The sequence below is a fragment of the Aricia agestis genome, chromosome 13 (assembly GCF_905147365.1).
Source record: "Aricia agestis chromosome 13, ilAriAges1.1, whole genome shotgun sequence".
NCBI lineage: Eukaryota > Metazoa > Arthropoda > Insecta > Lepidoptera > Lycaenidae > Aricia > Aricia agestis.
In genome coordinates, this window is record NC_056418.1 from 12,868,627 (window position 1) to 12,890,713 (window position 22,087).

The 22,087-nt window shown below is 35.8% G+C and overlaps 1 protein-coding gene across 1 annotated transcript in view; it reads left to right on the forward strand.

Moving 5' to 3' along the window:
- Window positions 1–6,985: 6,985 nt before the first annotated feature.
- Window positions 6,986–22,087, forward strand: part of LOC121733182 (BMP and activin membrane-bound inhibitor homolog) — a 78,889-nt gene continuing 63,787 nt past the window's right edge. The window contains exon 1 of the mRNA XM_042123352.1: window positions 6,986–7,315. Coding sequence (XP_041979286.1) covers window positions 7,210–7,315 — 106 coding nt within the window. The 5' untranslated portion in view covers window positions 6,986–7,209. The remainder of the gene's footprint in view (window positions 7,316–22,087) is intronic.

Sequence of the window (22,087 nt, forward strand, 5' to 3'; positions counted from 1 at the left end):
ATTTATTCAGAGCATTCGGGTGCTCCTGTGAGCAGTCCCGAGTCTAGTTGAATCTAGACTCAGGATTGCTGCCAGGATTACTTACGTGAGCGTATTAAGTATACATTTTCGTGAGTAGGTACTCTTCATTATAATATTAGTAGACATCGGATTATATGCATTTGCATACTTGCATATGCAAATGCATATAATGGCACTTTTTAGGCGATAGTGCATATTTTGGCAATTTTTCGTTGATAGTGCATATTTCGGTAGTTTTATGCCCTCGTAGTCTCCAAACTAGCTATTATGACACACACCGAGGCCACAAAACAAGAGGTACGATGGATCAAAACCCTTCAAATATGTGGCTCCATCCCCATTTAAAGAATGCAATACAATAGGTACAAAATGGTATATCTTTCTAGAAACATTTTTTTTTGTAGTTGGCAACATTAGTAAAAAATTTGAATAAAGTAGTTAACGATCGATTTATTAAACTGCCATGGAAATTAAGATTCCAATCGGAAAATGTTGCTAGAAAATTATAATTGGTGCTGTATAAGAAGTGAAAAATCCTGCATATTTTGATGAAATTATAAAATTTGGCGCTTTTATTAACGGCACCACCGGAAACCTCTTAAAAAATAAAATTTTTAGAAGTGACTTGATTGTGCATATTTTTTTGCATATTTCGGCTATTTATCGTGCATATTTCGGCACTTTGATCGTGCATATAATCCGATGTCTAAATATTAGTAATTAGACGAACAACAATTTCCTCTACGAAAATTCTCGAAAGTGATAGCTAACAGTAATATCTTTAAACGAGCAATTCTTGTATATATACACACACTGGCAAAATTAGCGGAACATAGGTAAAAAGGGCCAAAACTTGAACTCAAGTGGGTCGGGCTGTCTGAAAGCCTTTTTTATAGCTTCTAAGCTCATTCAAGAAATAAAATATTGAACAAAACTGGCAAGTTGACAGGTTTTTATAGCAATTATGCCCTAATAAGTGTTTTTCGATTATTGACGTTGTAAGTGTTCCTGATAAGAATGGCGTTTTAGCGGGGTGAAAGGTATGCTCAGCTCATTTGATTGTTTGGTTTTTGGAAGAACACATTGCTTAGATACAAAATTAGTGATTTCTCAGCATCTGCGACAGCTAGAGCTGTAACCACGATAGAGAAAGGTCACACCTACCGTTCGGTCAGTCAGGCCTTAGGTGTGTCGGCTTCCGTGGTTCATCGTAACTTTCAACGCTTCAGAGAGACTGGATCTTACGTTCGGAGACGAGAACAAGGCAGATATCGGGTGACAATGGTTCAGGATGACCATTTTGTAAGGAAACAAAACTTAAGAAATCGACCTCAAACTGCTATGCAGACACGAAGCCTGTCGGGACAGGTCCAAGATGAACGTGTAAGTGATTGTACAGTAAGAAGAAGACTCAAAGAAGTTAAATTAAACTCAAAAGTGCCAGCAAGGGCACCAACACTTGAGACAGGACACCGAAGAGCCAGGCTAAGATTTGCGCGTGAACATCAAAATTAGACAAGTGAGTGAAATCTTGTGCTGTACAGTGATGGGAGCAAATTCTGTGTACATCGTATTGACAGGCGATAAAGAATGTGGATAAATCATAAGGAAAGCTACAGGCCATCAAACTTACCGGAAACAGTGGCCTATGATGCAGGCTTCGTAATGGTTTGGAGTTGCATATGATTTGGAGCCCGCATGGAGCTGATGATTATAGATGATGGTACTTTGACAGTACAGTGCTATAGCACCGACATCCTGGAACTGCATGGTGTGCCTTTTACACAGTTTTAGGTAGTAATTTCAATTTTATGTGCGTCCATAGAGTAAGAAAATCGGGCATTATTACCTAAAAGATGCTGGCGTAGCCCAGGTGGAGAGGTCAGCGTGGTCTACGGATGTGGATCCGATTGAAGACGTGTGGCACATAAATGGGTGAACGGTACGAGTTAAAACTCCAGCTCCAAAATGTGTCCAGGAGCTCGAGTTGGCGCTAGTGGAGGAGTAGGAGAATATCCCACAGGAAATGATTGACAATTAAAATGCAAGCATGGAATGGCGTATCCAGGCCCTCTTGAGATCCATAGAAGGCATTACATGCTTTTAACATGGCATTTCTTTAATAAAAATTGAGAATTTATCTTAAAAACTTACTACTGAAATTTCAAAGATTTTCTTAATTTTTTGATTTTTGCTGATTTTTTTCTATTTTTCACGTTTTTATGCCCTAAATTTATATAAAATTTATTTTTTAATAATCAATTAGTAAATAAATAAATAAATATATAAAAATCAGTGAACAATTAAAAAAAAATTGAAAATTTTGTTATGTTCCTCTAATTTTGCCGGTGTGTTTATTATGTATAATTGGAATTTCGGAATCGGCTCCAACGATTTTCATGAAATTTAGCATATAGGGGGTTTCGGGGGCGATAAATCGATCTAGCTAGGAATCATTTTTAGAAAATGTCATTTTATCCGTCTTTTATCGAATACCGAGCAAAGCTCGGTCAAATAGCTAGTATTAGCCTTAACAGAGATAGAAAGGATTTAATATTTCGATTTGATGGTCCTGAAATATGGGATTGTTCTATTATTTTTAGGAACCCTAACCAGCTGATCTTGATTGATGGGTTAACCGTTAATAGTTAAGTATATAATAAAATGTAAAAGTAGTAAATATTACCCTACAAATAGAACAATTATTAAGTAAGTAATTATTGTTTTCACGATAATTATTATTTTACTAAAATGACGAATAAAATCAAAAATACAATTAATTAACTTACTTTTATAATCACAAAATATTTAATTAATTATGAAATATCAACAAATTTGTTAATAATTTGTTAATTTAATTACAAACAGGAAAATTCAATTTTTTAGTAAGATATATTATAGTGACCTGTACAGACTGACGTGACGTCGTAACCATATTATGAGTTATGACTAACCAGAAACATAGGATATCTCACCAAATTGCAAAAATATAATTAAAAAAAAAATAATAAAAAAATAAATATTTAACTAGTGGCAAGTATTTAATTATTCATTAAATAAACTATTTTGTAGTTTTCGCAATGAAAACTTAGCGCCATTGCCGGTTGTCTAATTTCCTCGTCAGGCTTTTGATGTGAATTTTGAAATGGAAAATTGTGATCTAAGCTGTTGGCTGCTGTAACCAAATAAGCGATCAAGAGTATCTAATATAAGTGACAAATATTGACAGGTTTTCTAAACCCCAGTTTAGGAGTCACACCTTATGAAAATGAGCTAATCCGGTGACTTCTGAAGTTAAGGGTCGTTTATTCTTAGAAAAAAATAATCAAAATATAAAAATAATTGAGTTTATAAATAGAAGAAATAGCTTATACTTAACTTATAAGTGTTTTATGTAGTATAGTTCAGAATTAGCCCCACTGATAAGACGTATGGGGCAATGCCAACGCTGCATGTTAGCCCAAAGGATCATGGGCATCTATAAAACCGGCGTGAAACAGCGCTTGCGCTGTGTTTCGCCGAGTGAGTGAGTTTACCGGAGGCCCAATCCCCTACCCCCCTAAAAATGTCGCAGTTGAAAAACAATTTGTTACCCCAGGAGGGTACCAACTGCGTTGGAGAATCCCTCTCTGGACGTCCATGCTCAGGAACTCCTGGGACTGAACGTGGACGTCCAGGCTGCCCCTAGTATTCTGGGGAGGGCAAAACTGCGCTCCAATCTGCTTGGGGCAAGAGCAAACACACAAAGGCACCCCCCTCGATATTAAACACGGACTTTTGTAATATCAGGGGATTACACTCCAACCTTAATGCCGTCCATTACCACCTTGAGACGGCAAAGCCGGCTTTGCCCTTTTTAACCGAGACGCAGATATCATCTCCGAGTGACACATCATACCTTTCCCACCCAGGGTATCACCTCGAGCACTCCTTTCTACCCAAAGCTGGAGTGTGTGTGTGTATATCAGAGATGATATCAGCTCTCGCCGCCTCAGCAATCTTGAGGTCATGGACCTATCAAACTTATGGCTCCGCATAGATTGCGACGACCACCCTCGCGTGTATGCGTGCCTATATAGGTCCCATAGTGGTGACCCCGAGACGGACCGACTCTTGGAGCACCTGCAAGCTGCTTCAGATTTTGTGCAGCAGCAGATCCCATCCGCAGAGATCATAATACTTGGCGACTTTAATGCCCACCACGCCGACTGGCTCAATTCCAGTAAAACTGATCATGCGGGGAGCCTTTGTTTTTTGCTGACTAGGCTGTTTGAAGATATAGTCCTTGCTCTTCGAATGCATCTCGTTCGAATTTGGAATAGCGAATTTTTTACTGCAGGCTGCAACAGCGCAATCTTTGATTATATACTTCGTCTTTCAGCACTGCTACTTTCACAGTGAACTCTCTACAAGGAACACGTACAGTGTACACACCCTAAAGTATTATCACTTATTTTTGTTATAAGTACACTCATAAAAAAATGTTAAGTACACTCATAGTTATTTTCATAGTAGAATGTCTTACGGCATTCTACTATGGGGAAGTGCTGCTGATATTAACACAATATTTGTGCTGCAGAAGCGAGCTATACGATCTATTTATAAAATGTCATCCTTTGAATCTCTTAAAGAAAAGTTTAAAGAAATAAGAATTCTGACCGTAATCTCTCAATACATTTTGTACAATGTGTTATACGTGAGAAAAAATGTAAGTAAATAATTTTAAAACAAAAAGTGACATTCACTGCAGGAATACTAGGAATAAGCACAAGCTAGATATACCAAAAACCAGGCTGAGCAAAGTAAGCAAATCTTTCAAAGGTCAATGTATACGCCTATAAGTACAATAAAATCCCAGACGACGTCCAAAATCTTTCAATTAATAAATTTAAAAAAGTTGTTAAAGATCGTTTGTGTGCTTGGTGGCTTGTGTGATTGTGTGTGGCTTATTATAAGGTAACTGATTTTCTCAATGATAGCACACCTTGGGAAAAATAAGCTGACTGACCATAGGTCGCTATATAAATGAACCATATTTTTACTTACTATAAGTACTTACATAACGTAAATTAGTTTAAACTATCTTTGTTATTTTCCACCTTTTTGGTAAAAGGTGGCCCCGTGCGAGTTTCTTACGCCGGTTCTTCTCGGCGGGGTAGTTCCCGAACCGGTGGTAGGCCTCATGTAGACACGACGTTCTAAAAGAGTTAACTTTGTTAACCTATATCAAAATCAAAAATATTTATTTCCAATAAATATTTTTGATTTTGATTTTGTTTCGGGGGCGATGAATCAATCTAGCTAGGAATCCATTTTTAGATGTCATTTTATTCGTGTTTTATCGAATACCGAGCGAAGCTCGGTCAAACCATAGTATTTTGATATGATTGGGTCAAACGGCTAGTGCATATTGTATAGTGCTTACGGCCCTTCCCAATATTTGATCTATCTCTGGTTTTGCCCTACTAGAGATAGGAATAGCTCACAATTGACATTAATGTCTAATGTGAGCTATTCCTATCTCTAGTAGGGCAAAACCAGAGATAGATCAAATATTGGAAACGGCCGTTAGTTATGTACAGACGGTAGTTTACAACATAACCAAGCTCGTTAGGTGTACGGGGCTAAAATGATCACATTTAGCAATTCCTCTCAAACAATTCAGCAAATGAATTGTCAAAACTGTCAAACTGACAAATGTCAAATTAGTACGAATTACTAGACATGAATTGCAAGCAGACTTGCATTATGATTCTCCAAAGCGACCATTTTAGCCCCGCAGTACTTATTTTTTTAAAATAATGTATGCAAAAGTCATAATATCCTTTACGTACTTTGTTATAAATTACAAAAATATTTTACCTGGACCCATCTTTGAAGAGGTCCAGCTTCAAAATTCAAATGAATCATCAGCTTCAAGAACAAAGAATAACAAAAAAGGCCCAATAAGTGGTCCCAGTCCCAGATAACAATTATTAACAAACAAACGTGAATCGGTAAAGAAAAAAAGGTAAAATTTTTACCTACTATCATAGTAGAGTGTAGATTAAAGAAAGTTGCGACAAAAACAAAAACAAAACCATACAAAACAGAGAATGCATCGCGTGGCCGTACACAAAATGCCTGGCGCTTCACTCATTATTATCTCTGTTTATATATTGCTTCCAAATCAAATTGAACTTGCTGATGTAAACCATAAGGTATATAATTGCTTTGGCCAAACATTCTGGGATCGACACATATTTTGTAGACAAGTTGAGACATGTACTTAATAATCGATAAAAAGTATCGATAGTTGCTTTAATACAAATTAAATAAAAGTAATTTTAATATTCTTAGATATTATTCTATTAAGAATAGCTATATTGATATTATTAAGGAATATTCACTAATAAACCTTAATAACTTATAGGTCAATAATATTTCACAAATCACAATACACACAATATTAAGATTTCTGCCAATTTAACCAGAACATTAATTAATAATTATAAATTATAATATAATATTTATTATCATAAAATTTTTAAGGCTTTAAATAACTTTATATCCTTTATTTAACAGGAGGATAGTGAATCAGTAAGATGAGTATCTTCTTTCTATTATTATTAAGTATATTTGAAACTAATTTTTTGTCATTACTGTTAACATAAAATAAATTATTATTATTAAATATTACATTATTTACTTATAAGATTTGTTGCAGAATATTCCTAAACTGTTAATCATTTTAATATTATATTTTAATACATATATATATATATATATATATATCGTAATAACGAAGATTGGAAATTATTTTGTATTGTCGATATCAAGTTACAACACTAAATGTGCAATTCGTCTTGCTCCTTCTACTAGTAGTTTCTCGTGCTATCTCTCTCCCACCCGCGTGACGCATGCGCATTGCGCGCCATGCTGCTACTTGCTGTTGCCACTTTTTAGTTTTTTCGCCGCACTTCAGTTGGATGCGCGCTGTCGTGAGCGGTGCGTGTGTCTATTTTTGTAATGAACGCAAGTGAAAAGTTCGAAAACAGAATTTCGCACTTGGATTTTTGACTTTGGAATTTGGATTATTGTGTGATGTGTAAATAATGAAATAAAACTTATGATTATGGTCAGTCGTGGTGCCAATCAATTGGTGAATTTTTCGTGTATCTAATTAGTGAAGGATAGTTTTTAAATGCGATGGCGACTGTAAATTTGGGTGTGTTATTTGTGCTGGTGTTGTACCAGATCGCTGCTGTTATAAGTGATGAAGCATCCTCGGAGTCTTCGGATCTTGGAACATTAGGTAAGTTTCGAATTAACATAATGTAACAATACTGTAATCAAATTAAGTAACTTTAGTTCACGTAAGATGTTGGCTTGTTGATTAAATTACGCATTATTTACCTACGCAATGTGATGTCTTTCTTTGCTTTCAACTTTCAAACCAATACAATGTGAGTTACGACTGGTTGACAGACTTGACACCTAGGTAGGGACCTAGCCTCGTAACTCACATTGTATTGGTTTGAAAGTTGAAAGCAAAGAAAGACATCAGATTGCGTTTGAAAGTTGAAAGCAAAGAAAGACATCACAGGTTTGCTAGCTATTAGACTAGGTCTAGGCAAATATATACCAGGAAAACATAGAAATTGGTAATAGTAGGTAAGTAACGTAGAAACCAAAATAGAAGAATATCACAAGACTAAACCACGGACTGAACTCCTGAGATTCGGGTGTCAGGCTGTCCGAACTGGTCCCCTGAGAATCTGAAGTAAAATTCGAGGGGACCTCTATAATTATAGGTTTCTACCCGCCTACTAGACTACTGTACTGGTCAGTGGTCACTGCAATACGCAGAAATGAAATTGACACCTGCTTCTATAAAGTTTCCTAGTAACGAGGTGCCTATTAAACTTCTGCGTGTTATCATAACTTTTTATTACTACTATTGAGTACTGACGATGCGCCGATAAAAACTTCAAAACCAGATTTCTTTTGACCCCAGATAGCCACATAAAAAACAAACGTTTCATCAATCGTTTTGATCATAAATTAAAAGAACATTAATTTACATTGAAAAATAATAACGTTCTATAGAATTTGTACAACTTTTTGGTTGGTTAGTGATCACTGATCCTCATTATTGAACTAAATTTAGTACTTATTGTAGCATTTAAACGCGATTGGTCAACTTTTATAACACAGATTACAGAATAATCAATCAAAAAGACCTCTGTAAAAAGAAGGGATTCCTATTTTGCCAATAGCGGAGTAATTTGTACATAGATTGGTTCAAGCATACACTTTAATTTGCCCATAGCTTATATGAAATGTATTTATGGTTTTAGAATTACGCGACAAAAACCATTTTGTCTCTTACGCCCTTTCCATTTTTTGCTGTTCCATTGCTTGTTTTCCGGTCATCTATGGGTTAATCCTTTTATAAAATCAAGTCATAAAGTTTATAAAAATAATAACAAAATTAAAACATAATATCCAACACTGTTTTTTTACTTTAACGCGGCGTCACCATAATTCTATACTAGTATAGTACCTTTAATAGCTACCTAGTACCTACTATTTAGAATTCAGAAGCCGCTAGGCGCCAAGGAATAAGATTACGTCTTGGTGTAGCAAAAATTATTGCAGCAGTTAAATTGATAATTTAGTAGAGTGATAAGTGATAACTTTCGCAAGTCCTAGTCGTAACGACAAAACTATATTGGCCGGTTTATATTATTCCAATCCAGCGTTGGATAGTAGAATGTGAATTGTTACTGGATAAACGTAAACGGTAGTTACGGTACTATTAAAAAAACTGGAATGGACTGAATTGAATTCCATTAAGCGGTTACATTATTCAAGTAGAGGTCCAGCACTGAATCTTGAATATTTTAAACCGGCTAAAAAGACCGCACTCAGATATTAAATTATTTTAAGTGGGCGACTAACCCTAAAGTGTCGATTTTATAATTCATTTTTATGATTTGGGATTGTTTGATTGGAATTGTTTCATTTTGTAAAATTAGATACTACATTATATTTCCGAGAATTCGATCTGAGCAAAAACACGATATCTTAAAATTTTCTCGATAGAAAAAAAATCGCAAAGATGCATCTAATTTTCACCAATTTTTCATTTATTGCCATAACCGTGCATTGAACTAAGTTAATATTTTAACAAATTCTATAAAATTCTATCATTGAAAGATCGACCTAGCGGATTTTTTAAATGTTGTATATTTATCGAGTTATTGAGAAAAAACTAATTTGGCGATGAATCCGCGTCGTCCTTTTTCACCTGGCATATGAAAGACGGGCGTGAGTGTGAAGAGAGAAGGACGATGTTTGATTTTTGGGGTTAGTCGCCCTCTTAATAGAGATTTTGACAGAACGTATCCATCTAGAGTTACCAGCAGGCATAGCACGGTCACCGTAGAAACGGTTTCTTTCTACGGAAGAATAGACAAAGTGACAGTCAGACAATGGAAATCCGCCATTTTGTCGATAAAATCTGTCAGTATGTCGATTCTTTCCTAGCCCTGCTGATAGATACAAATTTCAAAAGTCCTGACCAAAATTCCTGATTTTCGGCCAAAATTCCTGACACGAGCTATTTATATTATGTACTTATGTGGATATTTTAAATTTTAAATTTTTCAATGTTGATTGATTTATGATTTAAATAAATACTTTAAATCGTAAAAAGATAATTATTAATTGCGATTATTATAACTTACAACTTATGAAACTCCAAAGTACTTGTGCCTTTAACCATTTTTGTTATTGTGATTAAAAATAAAAGTTTAGTGTATAAAATTTTATTGTTTCAATTATTATTTGCCGAAAATTCCTGACATTTCCCTTTTCCGGCCGTATTCCTGAGTCCTGACTCCTGACATAATATGTCTAAAATTCCTGACATGTCAGGAAAATTCCTGACATCTGGTCACCCTATCCACCTGGACTATGGAGTTTGTCAAAACTTAATCAAAGTTAAGTAAAATATGAAATGTCTTTGAGCGGCTAGTAGGCCAATCGGTTTAATCTATGGACTGATGCCTGGCCGAGTCGAGGCCTTTATTCACAAGATTAAGGCACTGTCAGGCAATCCGCAATTTGCAAAGTCCCCGAAAGTTTATCGATCGCTATGACGTCACCGCCTGTCGATACTATATCTGAAAAACGATCTGATAACTCGCAGACGGCGCCATACATACAGGGTGGTTTGCACACAAAATCCTATTTTATTTACATCGCAGTACAGTGCAATTTTAAGTAAAAGGGCTAAGTAACTTTTTGATAATATAATCTATGCGAATGGATTATGTTGTCTACAGCCTACAGCTGTTTATTGGCGTAATTAAAAGGTGCAAGTAACATAACGCCTCTAAAGCCCTATTCTTTGTTTTCGAGTTAAAACAACTAAACGACTATAATACTTAACGTCATTCATAAACTGCATTTATATATTATCAGTATTAAAAAATGTTGTCACAACTTAAAATAAAACATCAATCACCAACAGCTTTAAAACTACTGCCGCAAGTCTAAAATCTCTTGATGGCTTTTAAATTACATCGTAAAATACACTCTAACACGCTGCAATAAAATAGAGAATGCAATAAAATTAGATACATGTGCGCGACGCGACATAGGCGCCAGTGACGTCTCACGTCACGATTCACTTCCAATTTCAAAAATTAGGGGTGCCACAAAAACAGAGTGAACAATTTTGTAACTAGAATCTAGATGACGATAGCGCGGGAACCGTACATTTTTTCGGGATAAAAAGTATCCTATGTCCTTTCTCGAGACTCAAAGTATCTCTTAGATACGAATTTCAGGAAAATCAAGTCTGTGGTTTAGGCGTGAATAGGTCAACAGATAGAAAAGCAGACAGGTCATATGCTTTCGATTATTTTATAATATTATTTTTATGGATTTTTCTCGGGGCAACCCGATTTTATGTTACCGTTTGTTAAATTTTATGTCCTTTCTTTCTTAATTTGAGAAACAACACAATTAAATTAATAAAAACTTGTCTAGACACTAAACCACACACGAAGTCATCAGAATAACATAAAGTTGTGCATTCAAAAATAAACAATATTTCTGATTCGATTTGGCCAATTATCAAATTTATTTCTGCTGTAACAGTTTATTTATTCCACTTGCTGCACCTATGCCAATTAGGAAAAATTAATTAAACAGAGGTTTCGAATTTTGATGGACCTTTAGAAAAATCAAAAAAGTTATAAGTTATAACCAATAAAATAAAATCGGCCAAGTGCGAGTCGGACTCGCGCACGAAGGGTTCCGTACCGGTATAGAGTGAAAGTAGACAAAAAATTGTGTTTTTTGTATGGTATATAAATATTGATTTTATTTTAATTTTATTATTCATTATTAAATTACAAATATATGTATAATTAAGAATTTTGTGAAAAGTTCAAGTGCCTAACTGTTACCATTATTGATTACGAGCAATAAAGGCAAAAAAAAAACACGTTTCTTGTATGGGAGCCCCCCTTAAATATTAACTTTATTTTATTTTTAGTAATTTGTTGTCATAGCGGCAACAGAAGTCTAGCTATAGCGGTTCTTGAGTTACAGCCTGGAGACCGACAGACAGACGGACAGACAAACAGACATCGCAGTCTCAGTAATAGGGTCCCGTTTTTACCCTTTGGGGACGGAACCCCAAAAAGAGTTACGTGGCTTAATGCTTGACATTGCACAAATCATCATTCAATTGAAGTTTTATTTAATCAACCCACAGATAGACAAAAATTGTTTAGACGCTAAAATACAAACACATTTAGTCAGACTACAGACATTTATTTTAGTCTAGGAAATCCCTAGTCAATCCAATTTAGCTGTATCGATGTTGGCTGACCTTGGGAGGCTCTTTACTTATCGATTAACCAGCAAGGCTACGTTATCGTGGCTAGCAACACTGCTCGACTATTTTTATGTAGATGACACCCCTATTGTTCGCAAGTTTCATATTATATCACTAGAAATTACTGATGTAGCTTGTTTTATATTAAGGCCCTTCCCCTACGGAGATTCCGTAATTTACCGTATTTAGAGCCTTCGGCATCTCCCTAGTATTTACAAATTACGTTTATTTGAAACACACGACAATAATACAGATAGACAATTTCATTTACTACATTATTACCAGTTTTAATTTTTTTTAGATCAATTTTGAACTGAGTTAAGTAAAAAAAATAGGATTTTTGTACGATCTCGGCAACGCGTCAAATCAAGGTCAAGATCGTTTGCTCGGGGGATGGCCTTAAACCATAGTAAAAAGAGGGGAAGTAAGTTATCTTCATAATATAAAGGCACCGCGCGCGGCTTGTATATGTGCGCCATAGTATCAATGCGCGGCGTCGTCACGTGCAGCACACAACAAAATCTCGGCGGTACCAGCCTTATAAAACTGGCCGAGATTTTATTGTGTGCCGTACGTGGCGACGCAGTGATACTATGGCGCACACATACAAGCCGCGCGCGGTGCCTTTGTATGAAGATAATTACTTCCCCTTCTTTTACTATGCTTAAACTACCAAGTTGGCTGCAACTCCGTTGCGCTGAAATGTAATTTATCGCGCGGCAACCGTACACTTTTCTGTAACAAAAACAATATTATGATTCTATGTTCTTTGATCTTTCCCGTCTTTCAAAGTAGACACTTTGATTAGAGTTTTCCGCACAAAACTATTCTGTCTTTTTCCTCTTTCAAAAGTGCATGCATACCAAATAACACTTACACCAGTTCGGCAGTTTTAACCAAGAGGTAATAGACAGACAGACACACTTTCGCATTTATGATACATATTAAAATTAAGTAGAGATAGAGATTTCTAAAATATCAAAAGATAAATAAAAGAAGCTAAATTACCAAAAATATTTTAGTTTCTTAACAAAAGTAATCCTCTTGATCTCTACATAATATTTTATTATCCATCTTGGAATGTTTTTCGTGTATCGACAACCGTACAGAAATATATATTTAGCCAGTAACATTTCCATTAACTAACCTAAAACAGATATGCCGGCGCCTAAAAAGTAGGCGCCGACTGTCCTAAAAGGGTCGTCATTGATAAGGGAAAACCGCATTTATTACCACGCATTACTGTTTATTTTGCGGTGCGGCGGTGGTGGCGTCATCGTGTCGCGATTCAAGGGTGAGTGGACACCTGCCTAGGGTGACGGTTAATTGTAGATAATCATGAGCTATAAATTATCTGTAGTTATATATTTTTTACTATAATTAGAGCAATATTATTATTTTTTTGTATTGTAATCACTAATCACTAATCACTTTGTTTTATCTATTGCATGGCTTTTATCGCGAGCTTTGAGCGCGGCGACCAATTCATGAAATTCCGTAACGAAAATAAACCTCATACATCGTCTAACGTCGTTTTAGTTCGGCAGACTTCGGCATGCTGTTTGTGTGTGTGCAGACTAGCTATTGCTATGCAGTACTTTAACGCTTTAACGCGGGCCGCGGCAATCCCTGAGTGCCACACGTATATTTTTAACAAACGCGACCCTCACCGAATACCATGGGTGACAGTTACAATCACGGTTTTGGCTCATCCAATTAGGGGTGTCAAAACTCAAAACTCAAATTTCAATATTTTATTTATAAAGGTCTTAGGATTTGCCTCCTCTTCTATTGTCATTAAAGAATAGACAAAATGATAGTTATATAAAGGAAATTCGCCATTTTGTCACTAAAATCTGTCAGTATACAGTCATTTCTTTCCCGTTTCTGCTGTTGTTATGCTAAGCCTGCTGGCACGCAATACCCAAGTCCGCCTTCTCATTGGGTCAAATAACTTGGCAATTGGCACCAAAGCATTGTATTCAAAAGTCCAGTATTCCCACCACGATCTCTATTCAAAGATTTACATTTGTTTACATAATATTATATGCGATAATGCGTCATATTGTTCTTATATATCTACACATTTCCATGAATTACCTACATCGCCGAGAATATCGATCGACGAATTATTGTAAACATGGTGTTTATCGTATGATCTAATTGATTATTTAAGGCGAAGACGCGACGCCTTGATAATTTGGCTGTAGCGATATCGATTTTTCTCAGCAATGAGTAATGAGCTAAGAAATTAAAGTTCATTGTCAGTATTCATCTTGTGTGTTCATTTAAATGTCTTTGAATTACCCATAGCATAACACGATTGTTTAATTTTTATAGCACCGAATAATCTATCAAAGACACCTCTGTAAAAAAAGGGATTCTAATTTTGCCAACAGAGGAGAGTGATTTAGACCCAGTTTCATCAAGCAATGTTAAATAAATAATGGCTTGTTAAATCAGATAATGGCATGTTAGAGCTATCGAGCGTTCCACCATACCCTATTGTCATGTTAAATCACCTAACACGGTGTTAAATTTAATTCCTGCTATGGAGTTCCGTTAAATATTTAACACGCTGTTATATGAGTCAAAATAACAACTTTCAAAGACAATAATATGCAATATCAATAAAAGAATCTGTTTTGACTTTTGAGTCTTTCCGCCATGTTTCCGCTACGTCCATATTATTAATTATTTTCATAGTTATGAATAATTATTTATTTTCACTTCACACACACAGCCAAAAATTCAGCCTTCGGATATTCCTTGACATTGCAAATATACTAACTTGTATCAAAATTACCAAACCGAAATATGTAAATAAAAGTTTGTATTATGATTCATGTTTTCAGCTTTGACAGATAATAATTATTAACCTGGTAAATTAAGAAGAACTATTATAGCGTAACAAATGTATGCGATCAGTGATATTTTAATTTGGTCGCATTATCTACCATTATACTACTATGGAAGAAAGTGACACATTGCAGCAAACATCGTATTAATCTTGTACATTGCAATTTCGTCGCCTTATAACAAGAATGAACGAATATTATACGTGGGAGAGCCATGCTTCGGCACGAATGGGCCGGCTCGACCGGATAAATACCACGTTCTCACAGAAAACCGGCGTGAAACAGCGCTTGCGCTGTGTTTCGCCGAGTGAGTGAGTTTACCGGAGGCCCAATCCCCTACCCTATTCCCTTTCCTACCTTCCCCTATTCCCTTCCCTTCCCTACTCTCCCCTATTACCTTATTCCCTCTTAAAAGGCCGGCAACGCACATGCAGCTCTTCTGATGCTGCGAGTGTCCATGGGCGACGGAAGTTGCTTTCCATCAGGTGACCCGATTGCTCGTTTGCCCCCTTATTTCATAAAAAAAAAAAAAAATAATAATAATTGATAGTTGTTCACTCGTTGTTCACTTAACATTGCATTTACTAATCCGCTGTTCAATTTTTACTGTGGGACATAAGTATTTTAACAGTCTGTTTAATTTTCCAAGGTCCGTTAAGTAATGCCTTGTTAGGATTTAACAAACAGAGGTTGGTGAAACTGGGTCTTAAGCTTCCAAAAAAACATTTTGTCGCTTACGCCCTTTCCATTTATTGCTATTCCATTTCTTGTTTTCTATGAGAGGTCGGGCTGGCCTCATAGAAAACAAGCAATCTAAAACATATCCAACACAGTTTTTACTTAACACGGCGTCACCTTAAGGCGGGGATTAATCTCAATCCAAAACGATAACCTTGCACACAACCAAAGACCAAGCGTATACGCATCGCAATAAGATTCATTTTAGCTTAGCATAAAACTGTAGTAATGTAGTAATTGTAGTAGTAAAATAAACATTAAGAAACAAAATTGTTCGGTTAAAGATATTTTAATATAGATTTACTAACAATTTATTCAAATAAAATGTATAATTATCCTAGTTAATACTTATACATATTTCGATGAAATAGATTTTTATCGGAGGTGAGTTTGTAAATTAATTACAGCCAAAGTATTACGTTTTATTAAAATGTTTATGGTTTAAGGTATTTTAAATATTGTGCTTTATATCTCATATTTTTTAACACTTCGTTATTATATTGGATCTAGGTAAACCGGGAGTCACGGAATAACAAATTGGGGTTTATCCTCGCCTTAATCGGGATAATATTTTTCTATGTTCTCTGGGTCACTCTGGGTCAAATTTCACTAAAGTCGCTTCAGTAGCCTCGGTACCAATTAATGCAAACAAATTGTGCCATTATAGATAAGAAATGTCAAACGCACTATAAGTTTTAAGTTATAACGTGATTCAGACTTCTGCGTATTGACTTATGATAAACAAATTACAAAGTAGCCATTTGAATAAACTGTACAGCGTTATTTTATCTTAATTATCTAAACAAGCTACTGTACAGGATATAATTGCAGTTGCGTGAAGCAATGTGAAAAATGCGCCGTAATCAATAGTGCATAACGACTGAGATGTAAAGCGATAGGGTAATAGTATAGTTGGTGTATTGATGTTGCGACACCTAGCTTCCGGTTGGAGACGGAAGCGCGGCGCCAGCGGCGCCTGCGCAGGCATTTCGCGCTTAATGGCATTCGCGCTTCAGACGCGATAAGAGCCGGACGTAACGCGTCGCTGCTCACATTAAAACAAGCCTACATAATTGCAATTTATTTTTATATTAACATTTCAAAACGACGTTATAATTGCCCCATAAATATTAATAGTAGGAATTTTCAATATAACAAACAATATTTATTAGCGTTTCACGGCCATGCGTCACGTTAACTTCGAAATATTGTGGCCTGTGCCTTTATAAATCTTAAAAGTAATTAATTGCACCAGTTAAGAGGATCTTGGAGTTTTTGCTTCTAACTTTTTCGCTCCGTCGCGTGCACGACGCTTAGATTTATAACTCGGCACCACCTTTCCAATAAATTTTTCTTCGCTTTCTGATGTTTGCACGAAAATTTAATTAGGAATAAATAATTTGGTCTAACGTTGCTTCGAAAATCTGTACTACTGGAGAAATTGATATAGATAGCGGACCTTCGCAATTTGGTTTGGTAATGTCAGGACTCAGGCTCAGCCGACTGATCACGACTATCATTATTCATTTCACAACATACAATTCGACCAAATAACGTAGGTTCATCTGCCCATGTTTCAATTTCTATTTTATCTTTACTTATACAATCCAGCATTGTTCAGGTGACAGGTCTCTGCTCCAATGACCCTGGAGTGATGCTGATGATGTCCAGTAAAGGCTTCCGACTGAGTCACATGCAGATATTAATTATTCAGGCTGTGACGGCGTGTCGTAATGCACTCTAAGTATTCCACCGGCGGTTGGAAGGTGACTTGGTAACTGCCAAGGCGGTTTGCCAATGCCTACTTATTGGTTATCATTTGTCAATAACATCTATTGCTGCCTTGCTCTTGTATAGTTGACTTTTAGTACTCCCAGGCCTGTGCATTTACCACTTAGGGTTTGCCAATGGCTACTTATCAATAACATCCATTAACATATCCGTAACATCTTTTGCTGTGTTGCTCTTGTATAGTTGACTTTTAGTACTCCCTTGCCCTGGCATTTAATAAAGTACATCTATTCAACCAAAGGGCTGGTTCCAACAAAACACTTCAATAAAATGTCAGTTTGGATGGGAGCCATGTTCTTGGATGGCCATGGCCACGTTTGTATTGCAGTTGGGAAGTTTTCTAAACGGCCATTCCATCAATGCACACCATGGAGTTATTTGTTCTTACTTCTTACCAACTTACACTATCGGCGGCACTCAGACATTTACGGCCATTCCCAATATTTGATCTATCTCTGGTTTTGCCCTACTAGAGATAGGAATAGCTCACATTAGACATTAGAGACATATATTTTATGTCAATTTTGAGCTATTCCTATCTCTAGTAGGGCAAAACCAGAGATAGATCAAATATTGGGAATGGCCGTTAATGATGACCCAATTTCATTATGACAAACATGATCTGTCGACTGTCAAACTCTTCATCTGAATGTAAGTTTGAAGCAGCCTCTACACGTTGGCCGTGTTTGCCGAACAGAAGGGGATGGCGCTATACCAGAAAGAAAGACGCAAATAATTCAATCTCTTTTTTTAGTATAGCGCCGTCCTCTTCTGTTCGGCAAACACGGCCAAAGTGTAGAGGCTGCTTAACAGATCATGTTTGGAGCATAATTATGTCAATGTCTTCATTTCATTACAGTTAAAAAAATATATTCGTCTCTGACTGCCGCACTCGCAGTCAAATATTAATTACTTAACTAAAAACTCTTCTTTATGGGGGTATTACATTATCATTTATATATGATCATTTCTATGATCATATGTAGGATCCAATATTACATTATCATATTTCATCTGCATATTACATAATCATATTTCATTGATCCTATTTTACGTCATATGTGGTTTCAATAGCCAATGGAGAGCGCTAACGCTGACAGGTATTGACGTCAGGGTTACTAGATCTCAGAGAATTCGATTTGTCAAAAGACATCGTCATTTTTAATATGGCTTGTTTTTTGTTATTTCAGCAAGATTATCCAAGTATATAATTAGAAAAATAATCACATTGCATTATTTGAAACATAATAACGAAAAAGAAATTAAAAACTCTTTTTTATATTAAATAACTGGCAACACCTATTTCTATGACCGTATTGGATCCAATCTCTCAGCAAATGTCAAAAATCTATGATCAAGAGAGAAATGAATCATATGTCTATATTACATTATCCAATATCATTGACTCAATGATCTCGGATCCAATATGTATGATAATCTAATATCCCCCTTAGATTGAAGTTTAATCGTACAATTATATTAATGTATCTGAGTGCTGCCGTAAGTGTGGCGGTAAATTGCATACAACTTTGACATTTTTGTGAAGTTTTCTGACACATCTTATGGTTTGGACCACATTGTATGATACAGAGTGTGTATTAATAAAGTTATCAATGCACTTAGTTAATGTAATGCAAGTTGTTAATCATACAATTACATACATTCCAACGTTAACGACATGTTCTTGTTAATGTTTTTTTTTATTGCAATTAACAGCAAGCAACATTAGTAATTTAGCGTAATGCATGTAATTAATAAAAGACAAGGATTAAATATTAGTGCTTATTAAAATTGATACAGTAGTAGTCGCCAGTAGGCGCTGCATGTTAGTAGCATCAAGATGCCAGTTGTATAGCTCAACATGTTTCGATCCATTCCAGTACTTGGCGACAGCTACAGCTGTACCAAATACCAACGAAAATAAGCATTTATCATTATGAAAGAACAGAGAAGGAGATGAAGTTATCGTTTAGTTCTCTACATCCCCGAAAACTCTAGCTTAAACTACTATGCAGGTTATAGCATGTCCACAATAGAAAAGTATATCTATTGTGAGTCTTGACTCTTGAGTACAAGAATAGCTGAAACTGATTTGAAAAGAAATCATCTTGAGAATTTAGGGTTTTTACCACAGGGATTTTACTTTTTAGGGATTTAAGAGGAGTCCACAACGCCCTTTTTTCCATACTTAACATTGTCCCCTGTTTCCTCCCTGGATAATGCTAGTAGAGTTATAAATTTTTCCTGAATATCTACGGCCACTAATACAATGTCCCTATGTTTTCTTTTTTTTCATAATTTAATTATTAAATAAGACATGAACGTTCAAAAACCCAAAAAAATGGCCAGATTTTCCGCTGTGTTCAAATATCCAGAAAACAGATTTGGCTAGATTATACTTACAAAAAAAAAACATAAGATTAAAGAAAGACTTGAGCTGTGTAGCTCAAGCCTTTCTTTAATCTTTAATGAAAAAAGTACTCAAATCGGTTAAGTTTTGGAGAAGGAATCAGGGGACAACGAATCGTTGATTTTCTGCAGTTGTCTCTATCGCGTTCTGCGGTATAGGCTTGAGGTAAGGGAGACAGCTATAGATATTACACATACTTTTTTTTCATTTCTCTAGCCCCTGGTGTATCCTCTTAAGTCAGATTTCTTTCATTAATATTATGTCTATTCTTTCTATGGTGTCAAAGCTAAACATGCTGCTGGACCGTAATCAGCCCTTTAAAATAGTCCCCCAAATAACTCCAAGTTTAATTTAACGGATGCTTTGTTCTAGTTCAGACCCTAGGGTCATGCATGTGTAAAAAGGGCCTTTGATCTCTCACCCCTTTGCATATTCCCCTGTACATCTTTTGAAAGAGTTATTTGGAGAAAGGGTTGAAAATAATTACTGTAATATTTCAGTTTTTAATTCTATGTCGTCGAGGATATTTTACCGCAAATGATTTACGATATAGGCAGCACCAGCACACAGTAAAGTGAGTAAACAAATAGTTTTGTAATTTGTTTGACGTTCAAACGTGTCTGTCAATATTCTGACATGACGTGTGCAAAAATGTGCTAGTAGCGCCCTCTGCTCCGAACTTTGCTTAATATTCTTATTCCCTATTAGACAACATTACTTTTTCTAGCTTAATTTTATTTCTGTAAAAAAGTTTTTTTGTAATGAAAATTGTCTGTAAAGATAACATGGTTAGGTATATTTTTTAAATCTTTGTACGGCACTAATATGTCCTTGTATCAATCTGTGTCTAGACCTGTTGTCTGAAGTCTGACCCTGGCTAATCCTTTGCGACGGTGGTCTTCGGTTTTAGAATATTGATGGCTGTCTTAATCTATCCAATGTACTGACGCACGCTCATTGCATACTAAACGCTTGACGCCATCTTGTTTTTAGACTAGGACAAGTCGGATTGACTAGACGTACTTCTAGCTACTGAGTCAGTAGCAGAAGTAAATAATGTGTAAATTATAATACTACATAATATTATATAGATTCTAGACTAAAGGCATGTGCTCTCGGCTCATTAGATTGGCCGAGAGCACTGTCTAGCCACTATATATTCTGTATGTGTAAGAAGGCCCTAAAAGTATGTGTATCATAATTTATTTAAGTTTGTACATCGTACCTGTTATTATAAAGGTTTTTTTTTGCGTCGCAATTGCTCTTAATCTCTCTTAAACATAAGATTGACAGCGGAAAAGGACAAAGCCGTTCTACAGCGTGAAAATGTACGGTTACTTTAAGTTCCTGTTTTACATCTAATTTGTAAATATCGTGCAAAGCAATGTGTAGAAGGCCTCTTTCACAATAGCAATATATTTTCAAGTACGCATTGTGTTTTTTTTGGGCTTAAGTAACTCGTCTTCCTTTGTATAACATTGTCAACCATTAGTGAGTCTAATAACTCATTTGCATGAAACAAAAACAACCATTTAGCTAATGTTCAAGTTATGACTACTTAGAAAAGTGTTATTTCTAGTTTAAGGCTTGTTAACACCGCACTAGCTTATCGCTTGATTAATGCTATGCTAATGCGTTGCAAAGTATCTTATGTAAATGTGAATTAGGTGTAAAATTATTATTCTTAGCCCTGCCAAGCGGATTATTAACTTAGGTACTTTGTTTCAATTAATTTTGATGTAAACATAAATAAGGATCTCCTAAGTCCTACCTGATATAGCTTGCTATAAAAGCCCTCTCCTCACGTTAGGGGTCTGCATGAAGAACAGATCTGAATATAATGTAGTTTTTTTTTCGGCATTAACGGTCTACAACGAGTTGCGGGGGTCCTATATTCGTGAATGTTCAATTTTGTTACTAAGTATAGCTAAAACTCAAAAATGGTTGAATCGAATTGGCTAATTTGAGTATTGAAATATTCGTGGCAGTCCAAGGAAGGTTTATTAGGAGGTGATATAAAGTTTGCGGGTCAGCTACTAGTTACATATAATATAGTATGTAAATAAATGCAATGGCATATTTTGATAAAGTTTCAATTTGTGAATCAAAATGAATTGAAACATTGATGTTTTTAATACCAGATGTCGCCCGCAACTCCGTTGCGCCAAACCACGTTTTTCCGCAAATTTTTCCGGGATAAAAAGTATCCTATGTCCTTTCCCGGGACTCAAAGTATCTCCATGCCAAATTTTAGCAAAATCTGTTCAACGGCTTAGGCATGAAGAGGTATCAGACAGTCAAACTTACTTAGTTACTGCGGCGACCCAAATTCAGTATTGGCCTCTGACATAAGCACACGCCATTTCTTTCGAT